Source organism: Vanessa tameamea, chromosome Z, assembly GCF_037043105.1.
Source record: "Vanessa tameamea isolate UH-Manoa-2023 chromosome Z, ilVanTame1 primary haplotype, whole genome shotgun sequence".
Taxonomy (NCBI): Eukaryota; Metazoa; Arthropoda; class Insecta; order Lepidoptera; family Nymphalidae; genus Vanessa; species Vanessa tameamea.
The window spans coordinates 8,709,291-8,729,065 of NC_087341.1; the positions used below are offsets into that span (position 1 = coordinate 8,709,291).

Sequence of the window (19,775 nt, forward strand, 5' to 3'; positions counted from 1 at the left end):
AAAATATTCACTCGCAATATAATGTATCAGAACATTTTTGTAAAAAGTACCTTATTAAAAATTGTATGGAGTTCTCTAATAAAAGTGATAAATGCCAAGATGAATATAGCTTTAGTAAAACTTTAGTAAAACTTTTTGTTTATAATGCACAAAACCGAGACCTATTCTCAATATATCAAAATTAACGATTACAGGTGCTATTTAAAATTTTAGATTGGTTATTTTTTAGTTAGACATTTCATTTTGTTCAAATTTTTATTGACTATAATTGAAATGAATTTATGTAAACTTATAAATATAATGTATATTTGATTAAAATTATATATTTATTAAAATTATTAGTACAATCACATGTATTTTTGAGCTGAGATTTAGGTACAAATATTAAAATTGTAAAAATAATATTTGCAATATAAAACGCGAAAATAATTAAGTAGGTATATCGGGTATATAAATAGAAAAAAAATTAAGTATTAAGTGCTTACTTGTTTAATTTACCTTTTAATTATTTTCTAAATTTACATTGAAGTTTATACGACAATATTATCCTCCAAGAATCTTTGCTAAGACAAACTCCTTTAAGGATTAAAAAGAGAAAGCTATACTTCGTTTTCTCTATTCGTTACTAGTCTACGCTCGAGGATACTCGCGGGGAATGTAGTGGGAGGGGAACACGGCGCGGGACGCGGACAAATCAGTCGTGCGCGTTCTGCCGCGATTGGATTACGTGTGTTGTGTTAAAAAATTCGATCGCCGTCACATGTAAGCGCGATGGATGTTCTTCCTAGCGGTAACCTATTCCGCGAGCTGCAGGATGTCACCGACACCGGTTATTTCGAATGGAAGCTGTCACTCGAAGATTATTGGCAACAGGTAAGTGGTGCTGCGCGATCAGTATAACCACTATGGCATGCTATGCAAGCGAGCGAGCTGGCGCATTATTGTTTAACAATTTCGAGTCTTCAATGTAGGGTGGCGTCGCGCTTGCGTGAGCCCTCGCGGTCGATTTTCAACGGATCTTCAACCTAAACCGACGAATTTCTTTTGGAAATGTAATGGAGTTAGGAGAGGAGAAGTTATTTTTTAAATTTCTAATTCAATTGCGCCGAAGGTTGTCGCTGTGCGCTGTACATCAACGCGCGTTTCACTAGTTCTGATCGTGCTTACGCCATAACTAAAAATATCCTAGCGATGTTTTAGGAGTTTTGGATTTAGATTTTTATAGTCGTAACAAATTAAAAAATGTATATTTTGAATGTTTACATACGTTTACAACTATTTTGAAAACTTTAGTTTTAAAACTTTTATCACAGATTAACACGAGTTTGATAAGACTTTCAAGTTTACGAGATTATGAAAAAGTTTAAAGAACTTTAGTGACACTTATAATTGACTCCTTCAGTATTCCTAAGGTATATTTTGAACTAAAACCGATTATTTATGAAGTTTGAAAATCAATGGATCAATTTATAATTCGTGAAATTACGTCTCGTCGTCGACCTTATGTTACTAAACTATTATTATTTAAAATACCTTACTTTTCAATCTCAATATAAACTTTAAATATGTTAGTGTCAATGAACTCCTGTAATATTTTAATATTTCAGATAACATGAAAAAATATAATTTTAAAAATATTACAATCATTTAAAAAATATATATCGTATTGCTTAGCTGATACAGTGATTTAAAATTAGATGATAATATTTTTCTTTTGTCGTTGGTGATGCCTGTAATAATAACGGATTGAATGGGCTTGTTCTCATAAAGGAGTAATTCTAGATCTACATAATCATATTCGTGAAATCTTCTCGTTTAATTACAATACTAAATAAATAATGGCTACTGAAATATTTACGATAACAGGACTAAAATATCATAATATTTAACCATTGATGAAAATTTGTTTCCTTGACCTAGTGAAAAGACAGCTTTAAAGATCAGCGTTAAGATGGAAATACTCTACGTATTTAGTGATTGAAGATATATAGGATTGTTATGGGAATCTTATAAGATATAATTTGAATATAATATTATATCTATATGCAAAATTTACAAATAATGTCAATTTAAATCAGTTATTACGAAGTCGAAATCATATGCTTTAAATTGTTTCAAAGTCATGTATGAGTTAACGTAAACTTGTCCGGTTTTTTTTTAAATTTGTAAAGATCAGGTACAGATAATTCTGCCTAGATATCACTATCAATTATTATGAAGATAACGTAACGGTGAAACTGTTTACTTGCGATTAAATACGGTCACGTTTATTTTACTAATTGTTGATGATTAAAACTGCAATAAACGTTAGGTAAGTGCTATTTATTTAAATAACTTTTTAGAGAAGCGAAATTATCAAACTGATATAAAATATTTACTTTAAAATGTAATGTTCTACCATTAAGATTATTGCTTTTATCTTATTAGCTACCTAGTGCTAAAAACAACATATTCTTGATAACATAAAAATGATTGTTTGTTGTACAGTATAATGATACATATTTTTTCATAATAAATATATTTTTTACTTCATCTTGTGGCAATAATAATAAAATATACATCCAATAAATCTTCATAATGAAGGAAATATATTTATATTTAATTGCAGAGGAAGCTTTAAGTAACGTATAAATTCTATAATCAAATTTGCTTTTCACTTGAACCGAGAGTTTCGTGAATTGAAAATGTTATGAATTCCGTCTTCACAACTATAACGAAGCTTGACCTAGGTACAGAAAACTAAAATTGAATGAATGAATGAAGTCTTTCATTCTGCAGAAGAATGAGTAAATTTAATAACCAAACTTTTAACGAACGGTTGTACAACCTAGTATTGTTCTGATAATTAAGTGTATACGTTCGACATGTTAGGAATCTATTAGTAGCTTATAAAATGTTATTTTCTATTCCGTATAAAACACTGACTGCTTCATGTATTTGTAAGAAAGTCTTAAATAAAATGAAAAGAAGACTACGAGTATGCATCAAGAGCATCCGCTCTATCCCAGTAGATTAGTGACATGCATTTTTACTTCTAGCAACATAGTAATGATAAATATATGTACACAATGCTCTGACAAAATAACAATCAACGTCCAATTAAAACTCGAATCAACTTAGTACAATCATTATTTCACAAAATACATTGAATGCAAATATTTATATTTTCTCTGCTTGTGAACGAAGCCATAATACGTAAAGTTATTTGTGAAAACATCGAAATCCGAAGTAAAAAGACGACTTATGAAAATATTGTTTAAGGTGGAACTTAAGGACCAACGAATCAAGGAGACCAGAAGAATTTTAACAGAAATTGCTATGAAGGTGATTTATGTTTTTCTTTGATTTTCCAAATAAATGGAAATTAGATTTGGTTTTGAGCGACAAAATACTTTTGTAGTTTTACATTTTAATGTGAATGATTTTTTTTAGTTTCACGCATGAAGTTATAATTCGATTGACTTCGGATTTTCATGCTATGATACTTTATAATTTAATACGTATGGTAGCTAAAAAGTTGTTATGTTTATTTTTTGTTTTATGGGAAGGTAATGAGAATGTTATCAGCGAAATCTCAGAATATATTCTGTGCTTTGGAAATTTTTAACTAAGTCACACTGAAGGATTTTTCGAATTTAAAAATGGCGATCGAATTACAAACATACATACATTAGATACAATTATTAAGCCATGTTTACGTAAAATGCAAACTAGTACTGTAATAAAATTAATTAAATACATAATACATTCCTTCTAACCAATGGCTCAACGTGATTTTCATGTATCTTTTATATTTGTTTACAACATTCAAAAATAATAATACAATAAAACTTTATCTGTAACTAAAATAGTTGCAAATAGTTAATGAAATATAATAAAAAAACCAAATACAATAACTGAGATGGTATTTCACGTAAATATACTAGACATAAAGCGTTTTGATCCGTCTTTGTGACTAAGAAACAAAATTTTTCTTAAGAAGACAACTCGTGTATCGTATAATACAATAATTAACATTAATTCGAAACAATTAGCGACTTGATGCATGAGTCAAATCCAAGAAGGAAGGGTGATCCTTAACTATGGTCCAAAAGTAATATCTTAAGTAGGTAGTCTTAAGGACCAGAAAGAACGAAAGAACCCAATAATGTTATAGATATTATGATGGCCAAAATCAGTGTACCCACCTCTTAATAATAATGAAATAAATTGTAATCTTTCATGAAGTATTAGATAAACGTAAAAAATTGTGTCGTTACTAATTAGGCAACCGGACAGACGATAGTTTCGTCATGTAATTTGATGACATTCGTTTCGTTTCTAAGGAACGCTTAAAACATGAAGATTGCCTCCGCGTCTTCGGGTTGTGACAGAAAGTGGGAGTACGTTTATTTATCTGACAGACTTTACTCGAGGCTAGCTGCGGAACGGAATAAAATTATCTCTGTGTTTTTCTGTAATGTTTTTCAGATGATTTAAAAAATAGCCGATGTCAGTTGAACTAGAAGGACTTCGACAGATATTTGTTCTAATTTTTTATAAACTTTTTTTGTTTGAAACGTGAAAATAAATTAATTTTCATATATATTTTCTATATAAGGTTTATGTAGCTGTTTTAACTGACAAAAAACTATTTGTAAGTAAATAGCAGGATATCATCGAGGCGAATTCATAAACCTTTGAGGTACCGGAGGCATGTGCTTATTACTTTGATTGGATCCTAGACCGAGAGTACGTAGTAAATTCACAAAATCAAGCTTGTTAAATTTGGTCAAGATTGTCCAATTTGCTTATAGCCGGTGCACTGACTTTGAATCAGATTGTGGTCACAAAGTGTACACTTCTAACCGCTATTAAAAATATTATAAACTCTAGAATATTAAAGATTATAATTAATTAATGCTAAGTTTCAATACACCGCACACACATACTTATATATAATACATATTGTGGTCAGCCAGTTTTAATTGTGTATATTAGTCCGTAACGACTTTATATGACTTTTGTTTAAATAAAAGCATGGAACCACCAGCGACGAGTTCAATCTAACCTATCAAGGGAATTACATAATCTTACACAAAAAAAACATCAGAATCGTTCCAGCCATATATTAGGACTTCAGTGATATACACACGTACACAATAGTAGTGTAGTGTCATATAAATATTGTGTAACATTAGCATTAGCTAATGCTAGCCTAGCCTGTAAATTTCCCACTTCTGGGCTAAAGGCCTCCTCTCCCTTTGAGGAGAAGGTTTTTGGAGCATATTCTACCACGCTGTTCGAATGCGGGTTGGCGGAATACACATGTGGCAGAATTTCGTTGAAATTAGACACATGCAGGTTTCCTCACGATGTTTTCCTTCACCGCCGAGCACGAGATGAATTATAAACACAAATTAAGCACATGAATGTTCAGTGGTGCCTGCCTGGGTTTGAACCCGAAATCATCGGTTAAGATGCACGCGTTCTAACCACTGGGTCATCTCGGCTTGTGTAACATAAACTTCTCTTTGTACTTATAAGACTTACATTGAATAATATGGGTAGCAAGTTTTTAAACAGCGTAGGCGTTCATAACTTTTAAGAATCTCGTGAGTTTTAATTGTTCTTGTATAGTTTCAACTTTATCATTATACACTAGGATAACAGTGTTTCTTACTGATTACTATGATTAATTTGAACAATTTTTGAAGTTATTAAGTAAGAGTCGACTCATTATCGTAAGTCTTAAACAAAGATCACAAGTTTAAATCAGGTCAAACACACAGTGAAGTTGAGTTTGTGTTGCAAAAATAATAATAGTCCGAGGACTCTATCGCGTATATATCGGAGAGGAGAGAGATTATTTTCCCAACTGTGGAACATTTCCAGATTATTATTCAATAATTAAGTAATTATTCTATACAATATAATGTTTTAAAATAGTATAAAGTCAGCTGATTGTTGGACAATACACACATGTAAGTATTCGGCTTATCGATGTGTTGATAAAATGATAAGAATGTGTATTCATTTTTTGTTCGATGTAAAGTTGATAAACGATTGCATTATTCATTATTTTTATCATATAAGTACTTAATTGTAATGTTTCTTCTTTCCTGCATATACTACACTATTATACTCGAATCAAAAAATATGTGGAAATTTAATAATATAATTTAATATATATAAAATAATATACTAGGTATATATAACATTCGATGACTCTGAAACGGGTTTTAAATTTTTTGTATTAATTTTTCAATAAGTTATTTAATCTTTTTACATAAAACTGTCTTGTTCAAATAACCATATTTGAAATATTATGAACCGTATAAATTATTTGTATTTCATTATTATTTTAAAATGTCGCGGAGCTAATATTTTATACATTGGTTTTATAAAATTGAACGTTAACATAGAAGCATTTTTATTCTATCTTTTATTTTTTTTAATATTTGATGAAGTAGACTTCTAAAACAAAAAATTAACACGTTGTCTGCGTCTAATTACTTATTCCGTTTGATTACTATTGATTTTTAGCATTTATTTCGCGGAAACCATCACGAGTCGCATGTGTATTATATTAATTAAGAAATTACGAGGGAAAAAATTATAATTCTAATGCTCACCGATTCACAACGATTGGTTCAATAATCTGTTAAATAATAATAACTACGTAATAATTACTATGATAAATAAACAGGATATTTATAGGGTATTTTAAAAACCAAATCGTAAATAATATTGATTAGTGTTAATATCAAGACACGAGTCGGTCACATATATAATTTAAATTCGTGTTAACAAAGACCTACGAGGAACTGTATACACACGGTAATTAAGTTGAATCAAAATATTGACACACATGTTAAACGAAAATACTTAAAACGATGAGCTGGAAAGCGACTACCGAATCGCAAAAAGAATACATTCATGCTATTTTTGATAATCCTGAATGATAAATAACCTTATATATTAACATTTCGAAATAGTCATCTTCAGTTTTACCTTCTGAGTTTCCTGTTAAGCCTATTTCTTTTATATATTTAACTTTTGATATTTAAGTAGAGTTTTTTAATTGATAGTCCGAATACTAATTAACGAATAAATATGATGGTTTTCCCTGTTGTATTTTAAGTTGTTTTGTTTGACAATTAAAATGTGACCGATATTTCGTTTTGTTCACTATAAAATATATTTGTGTAATATTAGTTTTCTGTACATACGTAATATGTAGAACACATGACACTCCTGAAACTGAATTTGAATATTCTATGGATTTTAAACCATCGATAGAAAAATAAAATATAAATGTTCTTTAACTTTCCGTCAATATAACTTTTTTTGCAATATTACTGATTACAAATATAATTTATTAAATATATTATAATAGTACTAACGTCAAATGTCCAGTCAGATCGTATTAAATCACTCGCTGAATGAATCACTGGCTTAGATTATGAAACGTCAATGATTCGCTTTAAATTCGAATATTTCTTTTACAAAACGTGAATATTACGAATGTCTGCCACGTAAAATAACAAGTTGCTTCCTAATTGCAATTTTCTGAACGAAAATCGAAGACGAGCTGTCAAAGTGCACAGTGATAATTTCTCGATCTCGATATAAGGTGTATGTTAAGATACATTTATTATTTCTTAGAACATATTTTTAATTAATTTTCTTTCATAGACGTCATATACGAATATTAATTCGAGTACTTGTGTAGACGGTTACCAGATAAGCCAGTTTGTTAAATTAAAAAAATACTAATATTTTTTTTTCGTTATATTTATAAGTGTGAGGCGAATATATTGTCATATCAATTAGTTTTATTATATCTGTAAACAATATAGTTTAAACTTCTGTTGTTTTGATACTTAAGTTTTCAATTGATCAAATTAAACTTAAAAAATTAAGTCATTTATAATTATTTTGGACCTTTAGCCTGTCTGTATCTCCACTTACTTATAAATCACACGGCGGATTTTGGGAAGGTTTTTCACGAATTGAAGAGGATGATTTTTAAATCTTTTGAATACCTCGTGTATTTTATATAGATTTAAATCTATATTTTAATCTATTACTGGAGGATGAATACTTCTATAAATATTACAATTTCTAAATTATGTGCACCGAAAAAATATTTCGCTGCAAAATAGTCTTATAATAACAAGTTGACCTTGTCTGTAACAATTATCCAAATTTGAATCGATGAACCAGTTAAGCCACATACTTCGATCCGTTTTTCATGACTAAATTATGATTCACGTATCTCATTTACGACATACTTATATTTAAACTGATGAATAAATTAATGCTATACAATAAAGAATGTAATGTTTTATTGCTAGGGGCATTTCTCTTTTTTTTTTCTATATTAATGTTGCACTTGTTAGATTTTTTTCAATTAATAATTACAATAAAACCAATTACCTTAATCAAAATATGCTTTATTCAGGTAGGCTTTTACAAGCACTTTTGAATCGTCATTTAACCAACTATTTAAAGTAAAGCTACCACCGATTCGGAATGTAGATTCTACCGAGAAGAACCGGCAAGAAACTCAGTAGTTACTCTTTTTCAATATCCAAAAATACAGTCATTTTAGTTAAATACAATTATACTAACTTTGTATATATAATACTAACTTTGTATATTGATATTTGCAAAAACACAATTGATATATTCATCAATAATTTAACAAGCAATAAAAATTATATTATATCACAAAATTATATCGTACCTTAAATGTTAGCAGCAGCTTGCTGGTCCAGGATCAAGTGCAAAGTAAACGTAAAGTAAAGTGTTCTATACCGAGCTTCCATCACTTATATAAGCCTCACTACAAATCACGTGACTCACAATATTGAACAGAAAAGTCAAAGTATCCTCTTATTTAATATCAATGTTATCAATACAATTCAAAAATAACTTAAATCAAATTATTATTATTACAGAATTGATTAAAACATACAATACATAGTGTAAGCCTTGTTTGTAATTGTCTAATTATTTATTTATTTCTTACTTAATCTGACACACTCGTACGAAGCATGGGCGGGTCCAGTTCCAGATATTTTTGGAAGGAATCTAATATCTACGTATTTTCTTAAAAAATAAATTCTAATCATTGTGCTTTGACAATTTTAATGCATGAAATTGTCGTAATTTTTTTTTGAAACAATATATTGTCATAATTTGTAAGTTATATTGTATATTAAATTGAATTTTTCGGTTGAAATCAAACAAACCCTCGTCTTTGATACATTTGACACAATAACTAAATGATTTTCACCCTCGTATGTTCAAAGTGCTTACTTTTGTACTTTTCTTCACATTTCAACTGCAGTCGTAGAAATATTTTATACGGAAACGATACCCGTATAAAATATTTCTAGTTTTATTTTAAGAGGGCTCTATGTTTTAGCATTGGAAAGCTTTTCATAGCAGTTTAGTTTTTAAATTATTTTTTAAACTTCAATTAAATTAACAAGTAAGTATTTATTTCTACATATTCGCAGGTCGATAAATAAAGGCAGAGAAATTAGTAATTTCGTTACAACTTAAAAGATTTACAAGGTCTAATCAATGTTTGCGTTTTGCAAGAATATGACTAATCGCAAGATTGCTGCTTAAGAAATCATTATTTGTTGAATAAGAAAACCTACCTTCAATTTTTTTATGATTAAGTTAAATAAAGAAAATTTAAATTTAACGATGTTTTAGAGCATTATTATATTTTAACTTCTACTAATTAATTATGGGTTCTCTCGATATTAATCATTAGTGACAAAACTTTTTAATGTATTTGCAAAAAGACGCGTCGTTGCGCAGTACAGGGAATATGCATTCACTTTTGACTTTATATTCGCTTTTGTAGTTTTACTTTAAGGTTAATAGTATTTGTCGATGTTGAGACAAAATACGAAATACATTTTGGTAATAATAATTATCAATCGAAATTATGCGACCAGAATTTTGTTTGCGTATATGTTTAAAGTTTGAAATAGATGCTGAACTAAATTACTATGCAGAACGTGTTAACTTAGCCCATATGAAATACATACGAAATGACCACACGACTGACAATGTTTCGTGTAATTTTGTATGATTAACTGTCTGATTTGAAACTATTCGTGTAGAGTTATGAAATGACGATGAAACGTCAACTTATTTTCTATTTGTTTGGTTCATTTGTATGTTTATTTTAATGATTTCAGCCTGTCAATAGATCTGGATCATTTTCGTTTAAGTTCTAATATTTCGGTAATTTCTCGTACAAGAACGTTCCGAATTGATAGTCGATGTCTGATGTTATTATAAAAAACTAAAACAGATAAGTCTTCTTTAAGTAAAAGTCTCTATCCACCATGAATAACAGTTGTAAGTTCTTCTGCAGTTCTGATAACATTTATTTAATGTTGAAATACAAACGAAATCAGAATACCTAGTTTTATTGAAACGTTCCCGATTGTTAAAAGGTCCTTGTAACAAGTTTCTCTGTTATATTAGTAGTTAAAGATAAGACGTTTTAAATTAAAGAAGAATTCAAGAACCTAAGATCAAAATGGAGAAAGAAAGTAAATAATAAATATCTGTTTTAACTTAGTACGTAGTTTAACGATCAACAGACTGGTATTTCTTGTGGCTGCTCTTGTGAAGTAATCTTCTTATGTTCAAGTTGTTGCACTAAGTTATTTTTCTCGCAGTTGAACGCCTTAGTATGTTAGTGTTAAATTCTTATACAATCCTTGAAGAGTTTTATATTATATAATATTTCATTTACACGCATACTTTTTTAATGACACTGACGGAGGTGTTTGTAATTTGACACAGTTACATATTATATTGAGGAGATATACAATGCATTAGAGATTCATTAAATTAATTAAAATATATATAACATACTACCGTGTTTTCGACACACACATACATATATAAAATGAAACATTTATAGTTCACGTTCATATTTCAAAAAATAATGAATGACTTTTTTTGATATTTGTGCCTTTTTTTAATTGTAACAATGACAAGGTATTGTCCAGTTCCACATTTTACCACTTTAGCAATAAATGACGGTCTAATTTCGACCAATGAACTATCACCAGTATTTATAGAAATGTGTGATGATAAAATTATCTTGTAATAATTTACATTAATAAGAATAACGCATGATTACGCACAGAGTTAATACTCAAATGTATTTCAAAAGTTGTTATACTCCGATTTTATAGACTGAGTCATAAACAGATTTTTGAGAAAATATTTATTCTAAACACCCGTTAAGTCAACACTAGAGAATCAACTTGTACAACTGTCTCCAAAGCATTAATTTAAAGAAAGTAATGTCGTTAAATGACATAACTTTACGGAACAACGTTTTTTTTAATGAAATGTACTATTTTTATATCCAGAGGAAGCACAGTAACAATTACAATTAGTGAAGCCCTTAACACCCGAGCTAGGCATACACCTACGATACAGAAGGCAGAACTCCGTACCGATTCGTTGTGCCAATGTGTCAGTCAAACCTTATTTATCTTTATTCAGAGCAATAAAAAACGCAAGCAATAATAAATATATTAACAGAAAAAATATTTGAAAATACACGATAGCAAACTGTAATTATTTTTTGTGTGCTTGGTGTATCTTTATACACACAGCATGCTGACATATGTGTACATACATATGTATGTGTTTATGAATACTTATAATATTTACGAGATATATCACCAAATTGCGAGTTTCACAAAATATTATGTTCTATAATAATTATTAATATAACATTGAACAGTTTTCAAATATTTTCGAAAATGAAGGTAAAACTAAGATGGGTCGGTAGACGCAAATAGGTCTCGAGGTGGTCAAAGGTGGGTCTTTGTGTACAAGTGTTGTTAATGAATGTTTGAAAACCTTCAGAAAAACTCCTCGAGTTAAATAAAGTTTTATAAGTTCGGTAAGAGATAGGATTATTATTTTAAGACGTCTTTAGAAGGTTTTGTCTACCCTCCCAAGCAGCACAATTTTGTTTAAGATTAATTTTATTAATGATTTGAAAAAAATATATTTGTTTACTATCACATGTAGTAAATATTTTAATTTCATATCATTAATAACGGCGCGCGATAATAAATCATATAATTTTATACGAACGATAAATAATCTTTTTTATATGTTATAATACCGTTAAATAACGCTACGTCGATTTCAGAGATAAGCCAATATATAATGAATGTACGGTTAACTAGAAAACAATCAGATGATCCAGTTGGCTAGTGACCTCAACCTTTAGACACTGCGGTTAAGATCAAAGCTTTGTCTTGGCACCTAAGGTCTTTTTATTGTGTAATTACAACAGTTCAGTCAGCCGTAACATTGATACCCGACATAATATTATTCGATAATAATGTAACAAGTGAGTAAAAATTCAATTCTTACAATAAATATATTAAATTATATATCTTGTGGCAACACTTTTCGTATTATTATTAAAATAATATATAAAATACTTTGAAAAAATATATAATATGTTATTGTTCAAGTAAACTTTATTGTTGTTTACGTAAGTTATGCACTTAAGATATATTACATTTAAATACAATATTTGACACCGAATGAGATTGCATTGACCTTACAAACAATTCAAGGGCGTAATTGTTATTATTTTAGGTTAAATCAATTATATATTTAGTGTTGATGATTACGTTATCACTATATAAAGCAATATCAGTAAGGCTGTCCGATATAATTCGATACGATTATCGTAAATATGAATAAACGTCACTGAATGAACAATACTTGCAAAATTCGCAATTTAAAGAAACAGTTTATATACAAATGCATCGTATCGGTATATTTATCCATTTTAGGAACATGACAAATACTATCAACACTCCGTGACCATGAGAATGTTATAAACACATTGGGGTGAATCACAATTAGTTACGTTTGAACACAATGATATTTTTTAATGTTATTTGTTTTTAAAAATTAGATTTCGTTAGTTACTTTGTTATCAGATGGACATAGTAGTCAATTAAGTATGTTTTTAAATTTATTTTAAAGGTACTTACTAGTAATTTTATTGGGTCGTTTTTGTGATGTCATTTCGATTAATGTCATCTGATATTAGCAAGATTTTATGCTAGAACAATAAACATAATTACATAAGCTATTGTGTATGTTGCATAACCGTAGTTTATCCACAGCCCGTTTACTTAACGCTGACGCTTTCTACTATCGTATACGTGTGATAGAGTATCGGGGCAGCTAAAATGATATAAATGTTACATACACAACACCCACAAGGATAATATATATATTTTCTTGCAATATTAAAATTGAAATATAAAAATATTTGAATCTATACTAATATTTCAAACAGATAAATTCAAAGACAATATTTGTTTCCTGAATAAATAACATCGCCCATATAATATTTATTATATGGGCTTCGAAAGAAATTAATTAAGAGTGGATGTCATCATTTGTCTTCAATATATGTTATAAAAGGTAAAAGAACTCTCTCTGATCGAGCACGGAGCAGGGCCCGCTGGATTGCAGTAATTAGGATTAAAAAATTAAAAAAAATAAATCACCATATACAGTATTTTTTATATATTATCATATATTATTTATTATGGACTATTTATATATTATATTAAATGGAAAAAAAAGTAATGTCAGTGTGGGCCACGTCTTCCAAGAAGACAAGCTCGAAGTCCAGTGAAGATCTGCTGATGTTCAGTAAAAATATAAAATAACGCCACAATTTATAAAAATAAAATGTAAAAAAAGGCACGGGCAACTGTGAGCCCGTGGATGTTGTAAAGTAAATAATAAAAAAAAAGGTAAAAGAAACATTCACGAACATTTTAATTACGTACATTAATGAGATTCACTATGTACTCCTGACCTATTATAGGCACGACCATTTTCAGTACAGAATAGTCGAATTCACAGGATATACAGTGTGTGCAACCAGATTCACTCTTGCTTCTTTTCTCTTATATAATCCGATGGGACGGTAATCCGAGACGACGTGAAAGGTCAGACACAGGACCGCAAGACGTAGTGCTTTCTGTGGCACAAGAGAATACGATAACGATTTTTTTTGTAAAATTAGACGTAATAATATATATATATATATAATATTCTCATATATTTAAGACTGTTAAACTTCAAGACAACGTTTTTACGACGACGACTTAACATATTAACACAGGATGAGCAAACAACTAATAGTGAATTTCAAATTGAAGTTTGCGTATCAACTTGTACTCTTTGTCTCATAAATAAAATAAAGTAACTCGCGACCAGACGAGACAAGGAAAAACTGAAATAAAAGTAAATATTAATTTACCAGTCAAAATTTATATGTTAATAGCGTAAGAAAAGTCGAAAAAGATCTAAAATTTCATTGACTACATATATCACACAGTGACCTCAGCTATGGACCGTTCTGATAACTGCTCGTGACTTACAACGTTGAGACCTAATGACTTTTATTGGTTCGATCCAGGATGTAAACCAAGGACTTTGGGATCTAAAACCTTAGAAGTTAACAATAGAAGCGACGTAGTTAATGATGTGTCGTGAACATGAAATGTATGCATAAAAGTGACAATTTTATGCAAAAAATAAAATCGACAAAGGTATCTACAATACAGTACAATTTTCCTAAAATAAATCTTGGAATCAAAAGTTCTATAAAAAGGTATACTTCCAAAAAGCAAAATATAATTATACTACTTATTATTTTAATTATATTTCTAATTTATATAATTGATCTCATTAAGATTCGATTATGATGAAAGTGCAAGGTTAATTGAAGTTATATTTATGTAAAATATGGTTTAATATGTAAAACGAATTGGCTTGGTAGTTCACTTAGCGCCTGACAGCGTTCTCGTGAGTGATTCATCGTGATTGTTATTATATTATGAATACCTACGGTAATGAGTCATTTACAACTGTTATATAAAGAGGCCGCAGCTCATTACTATATCGACGAGATAACCTCTTTAAATAGCGTTCTTTAACGTATTATTGTCTGACAAATCAATAAGAAATATATATATTAGACGTTAAGTAGAAGTCTTTATTTGACGGTTGTTATAATATTTAGTATATTGTGGTAAGGTCTGTCACTTAAAAGAACTTAATAGAAAATTGAGACGCTTGCAGCGCAAGCGTATTACGTTTATTGATATTCTTCGTATTCACGAGTGTATACGAATGAAGAGTTCAAAACGAATATTACTTTATGGATATAGCTAGAATTTGCACTATTTGACTTCTTTACAAATATTTCTTTAAAAATATCTTGAGATATTCCAATTCAAAAGGTTATTCTTACCCCATGATACATACGAAAATCTTTGTGTATTGAATATACTACAACAGTAACAATCTGAACCCTGGTGATTCAGAATAAGGAAAACGCAACGTGGTTTAATACTTATCTCGTTTATAGCAATGATTCAGAATTAACAATTACCGGATTTATATATTTTAACATCAAAACGATTTGAAAGAACGAGTATAAAATCATTTTTAAAATTAAATTTATTTTTATATATATTTTTTGACTATTTTACAGCAAAACGTTATATTCTGCAGTTTATGCAAAATTGTATTAAAGGTTTTGACGTGTATTTTTTACAAACATTGACAGATAGTAAACAATCCACTCACACACATGGAAATGCCTCAATACATTGACAATGCAACCAGGGACGGACGCATGTCGATAAATAAAACGATGATTTATCTCTAAATAAAGCATATTAATTATTTTATTACTTATGTCTCTATTAATACTCGTACAGATATAAATATAAAGGTAAATAAGAAATCTTGTTTACAATGTAGGTGTGTTACGTATTCTATGCTTTCGTGGAAACTATGTCGGTACGGTTATTGTTGGCACTTGCATGAATAATTCTGACTTATTATTATAAGCGGTGGTTGGTGGCGCGCAGATCGTATCAAATAATTGTTTACAAAAAGGAGAAGCGTTGCAATGCCTACGATTTTAAAAACAAGTGATAAAATTATGTATATATTTAGATGGAGTAATGTATAGAATAGGAGATATACAGAAAATATTGCAATTGGGTGCTAGCAACAATAAATAATAAATTTGTGTTCACAATGAATCCGTTCTCATCGTCTCTAGTGGTATATCGTGTACCATGTACGTGGTGTTCCATGCAGTAAAAAATAATCGTTTATGGGAATATTTAGTGTATAGCGCGTCCATTATACGGTGAAAATTCAGAGAAGACAAACAACTTAACGTGTAATAAAAAACCGAATAATTGTGTGTCGCCAAAAATAAACCAAGTATATATTCTTTAATTCGCAATATATCAGATTGGTCGCTCTATGTCTGTAGAAGATTTCGCTATTTACTGCTGCTATTTGACATCTCACTACTACACTACAATTATAGTTTAGTTAGAATGTGTACGGTATCTTCGCTACAAGTTATCAGGAATTGCTGTTGTAGTTTAAAGATAAAAATACTAGTTTATGTACTAAGTTTGATAAATTATTTCGTGATCGGTATTATCTTTAAGTATTTTGGTATGGTATATATATCTAAAAAAAAAATTTAGAATTATGTGTGGCTCACATACATATGTATGTGTGTACTATTTCGTTGTAATTGCAACAAAACGTATTGTCCATGCACTTATCCCCACCACATTATTCATTGAATTGCTCGCAATCGAGTTCCGAGCAGCGATGTTTGACCCCACTTATTAAGTTAACTATCTCTCGGCATTTAAACTGAATAAGCCCGTATTGAAAATCATTTAGGTATTCCGTAGCCTGTTAGCGTAAAGCTATTTACGACTTTCCATACCGAAATTTTTTTTAGTTTTCTATTATTAGAAACCTTGTTTATCGGAAAATAAGTAGAATATTTAATCATTGTTTTTAATATTTAATATTCATGTATGTATTCGAACACTAAACAATTTATTTAACATAACACACAATTAATCTGTATTAAGAATATTCCAAAACACTGTAATGTCCAGCATCACAATAACCGGAGAATAACAAATGCTTTACCGTTCTTCCGTGTCCGTAATCGATAGTCTTGGAACAGCCGTCTCTGTGGACCATAAACGTGACGTCAGGATACAGCTCACTAATGCAGTGTAACTCCACATGGCCCGCATATTCGCCGTCTCTAGTCATTAAATTACGATAATCCCATGCATCTCGCATTGAGAGACCGTACGATATGTCACCGATTATGAAATCTTTATAACGATTCCAGTTATTTACCACGCGGTCCACAACTCTCAATCTTATTTCTCTGTGTCTCTCCTGTGTTCGGAATAAGCAGTACGACACAGATCTAAAGAGACAGTTTCCGTCACCTTTGATCGAAATAAGACGTCGAGACATTTTCTCTTTGCCGGTTCGAGCCTTATTCAGTCCGCTCGTTTTTTTGCAAACGATTTCTCTATCGCGATTCATCGATAAAAAATGTATTCCCTATCTCCGTCAAATTTGCGTCATGGTCGTGTCGTTCGATGAATTCCCTTTTTATTCGTAATAAACTTGATTTATATTAAATTATTAAATTTACTGAGTGACTGGTTCGATTCATTTTGTTTTAGAAACAATAAAAAAAAAACAAATTAATTTAGCGTAAGTTTCTTTCGTTTACTACATTGATTTAGGTAATTTAAAACAAATTGTTGATAGACGTCATTTTTACTTTTTGATTTATTTAAGCTAAATTGTATTGAACTTGACAACCTCATTACAATACAATCAATAAGATCTACAATTGCGCGATTTTATTGAGAACAATTCAATGGCCGTGATTATTATCGATGTATTGAATCATACGTGTTAAATGATTCATACTTTAACCTCTCATATAGAATGCGCTTCGCACAAGTAGTACCAATTACAGGGTGTATTTAAGCGCCTAGTTATTAGCAAATAATTATTTATAAAATATGTTCACGTTACAATAATGTTGTAGTAGCAATTTGATTTAAGAATAACTATAATAATATCATTTGAATCTCTGGTTTTAAGTGGTTAACTAAAATATTAATATAGATAATTTGATCTAATTGCGTTGATTTCATAACGGATAAACAAATAAGAATCATTGTTCCTCTTACACGACTACGCAAGCTTAATATTAATTTTGTGTGTTAATGTGTAAGCTTTTACAACAGTTTCACAGAAAAACTCAATAACTTGAGTTGAATATGAAAATAATGACTTTTTGTATGATAACAGACACACACATTGAGTTTCTTTCGCCAGTCTATAAACAAATACGATGCTTGTATACTGAATAAAGAGTTTTACTTTGACTTTGATAGATGGGCGACGTTGCTAGTTCGACGGGCAGGTGTTACCAATTTACATGTTAATCTACCACGGAGCAGCAATATTTGTCAAAGTACCGGTATACTACGAGTGCATGATGAGTAATTTTCTTTGTTCAATATTCTACGAGTTGCCTCAACGCGAGTTAGGCGTGTATAATAATATTATATACTTGATTATATAACTGAATTGATTAATTCTTAAAATAATATTTTATTGGCCCGACCTTATAAGGGTGCATATTTTGAGATCTGGATTTCATGAAATGCAGCCCTACAAGCAAGACAAGTTTAATATTAAATATAGAACAAAAATTAATAAATCATGATTGAATACAACGTAACTAATGATAACATAATATTGCACTCATACATACATACAATTCTTATTCTATACTAGCTGTGCCCGCGACTTCGTGCGCGTTGTTTGAATTTAAGTTATTTGGATATTCTAGCGTGATTTTATTTTTATTCTATATATAATTTCTAAAATAAAAGTAGCCTAAGTTACTCCTTATTACATCCGCTATCTGCCAGTGAGAGTCCCGTCGAAATCGGTTCAGCCGTTCCAGAGATTAGCCGGAACAAACAGACATACAGACATACAAACAGACAAAAATTGTAAAAAATGTTATTTTGGTATATGTACCGTGTATACACCCATATGCACTTACTAAAATTGGGTTATTTTAATATTGCCAACAGACACACCAATTTTATTATATGTATAGGTTTCATTCTCTCGCATTTCGGGATAAAAGTTAACGCTACAAATAAACGAAATGCAAAACATCATGTCGAAAAATTAATTGCTCTTTTGTATTGATAATATTACCTAGTTGACCGTCCCGATATTGTACAGGTGAAATTTGAGTGGTATTCGCCTTAGTTATCATGCGATAAATTCAAGTATTACCAAATGGATTTTTATAAGGTTTACACTAATGAAAGCAGTGATTTAAGAGAAGGGGTTTGAATACACAGACGAAGTCGGGTCTGGCAGCTAGCTATATATATAAACCGAGTAGGATTTCATTAATGCAAAGTATGAAAAATATGTATCTTGTGAAAAACGTAATGGCATTTTAAATATTTAATTACTTCAGAGTATCGGATTTCAGGTTCCTTTTAAATCTATCTCTATTAATCAACTGTTTCTGTACCGCTTATATTTTATATAAATAATAATAATATTCTCGACTGATTGAAATAAATATTTTAATCAGTACGTCTGAGATAAATATTTTCTAATATCTTTGAAACCGTGGGTACATTATGTTACTTGTATTGTAGGTATATGTATTTTTATTAATACGATTGCGGGTCCTACCTAGATTATATTATATAGGTATATTCTAATTATATTTTTAATGTTATTAACCGATCGAGTTGATATTTTGCATAATTTTCTTC

The 19,775-nt window shown here is 29.8% G+C and overlaps 1 protein-coding gene across 1 annotated transcript in view; it reads left to right on the top strand.

Annotated features, from left to right (window-relative positions):
- The first annotated feature begins 688 nt into the window (after positions 1 to 688).
- The window catches only part of LOC113404021 (Krueppel-like factor luna), a 75,026-nt gene continuing 55,939 nt past the window's right edge, over positions 689 to 19,775 (top strand). The window contains exon 1 of the mRNA XM_026644749.2: positions 689 to 873. Within this exon, the coding sequence (XP_026500534.1) occupies positions 772 to 873 (102 nt within the window). The 5' untranslated portion in view covers positions 689 to 771. The remainder of the gene's footprint in view (positions 874 to 19,775) is intronic.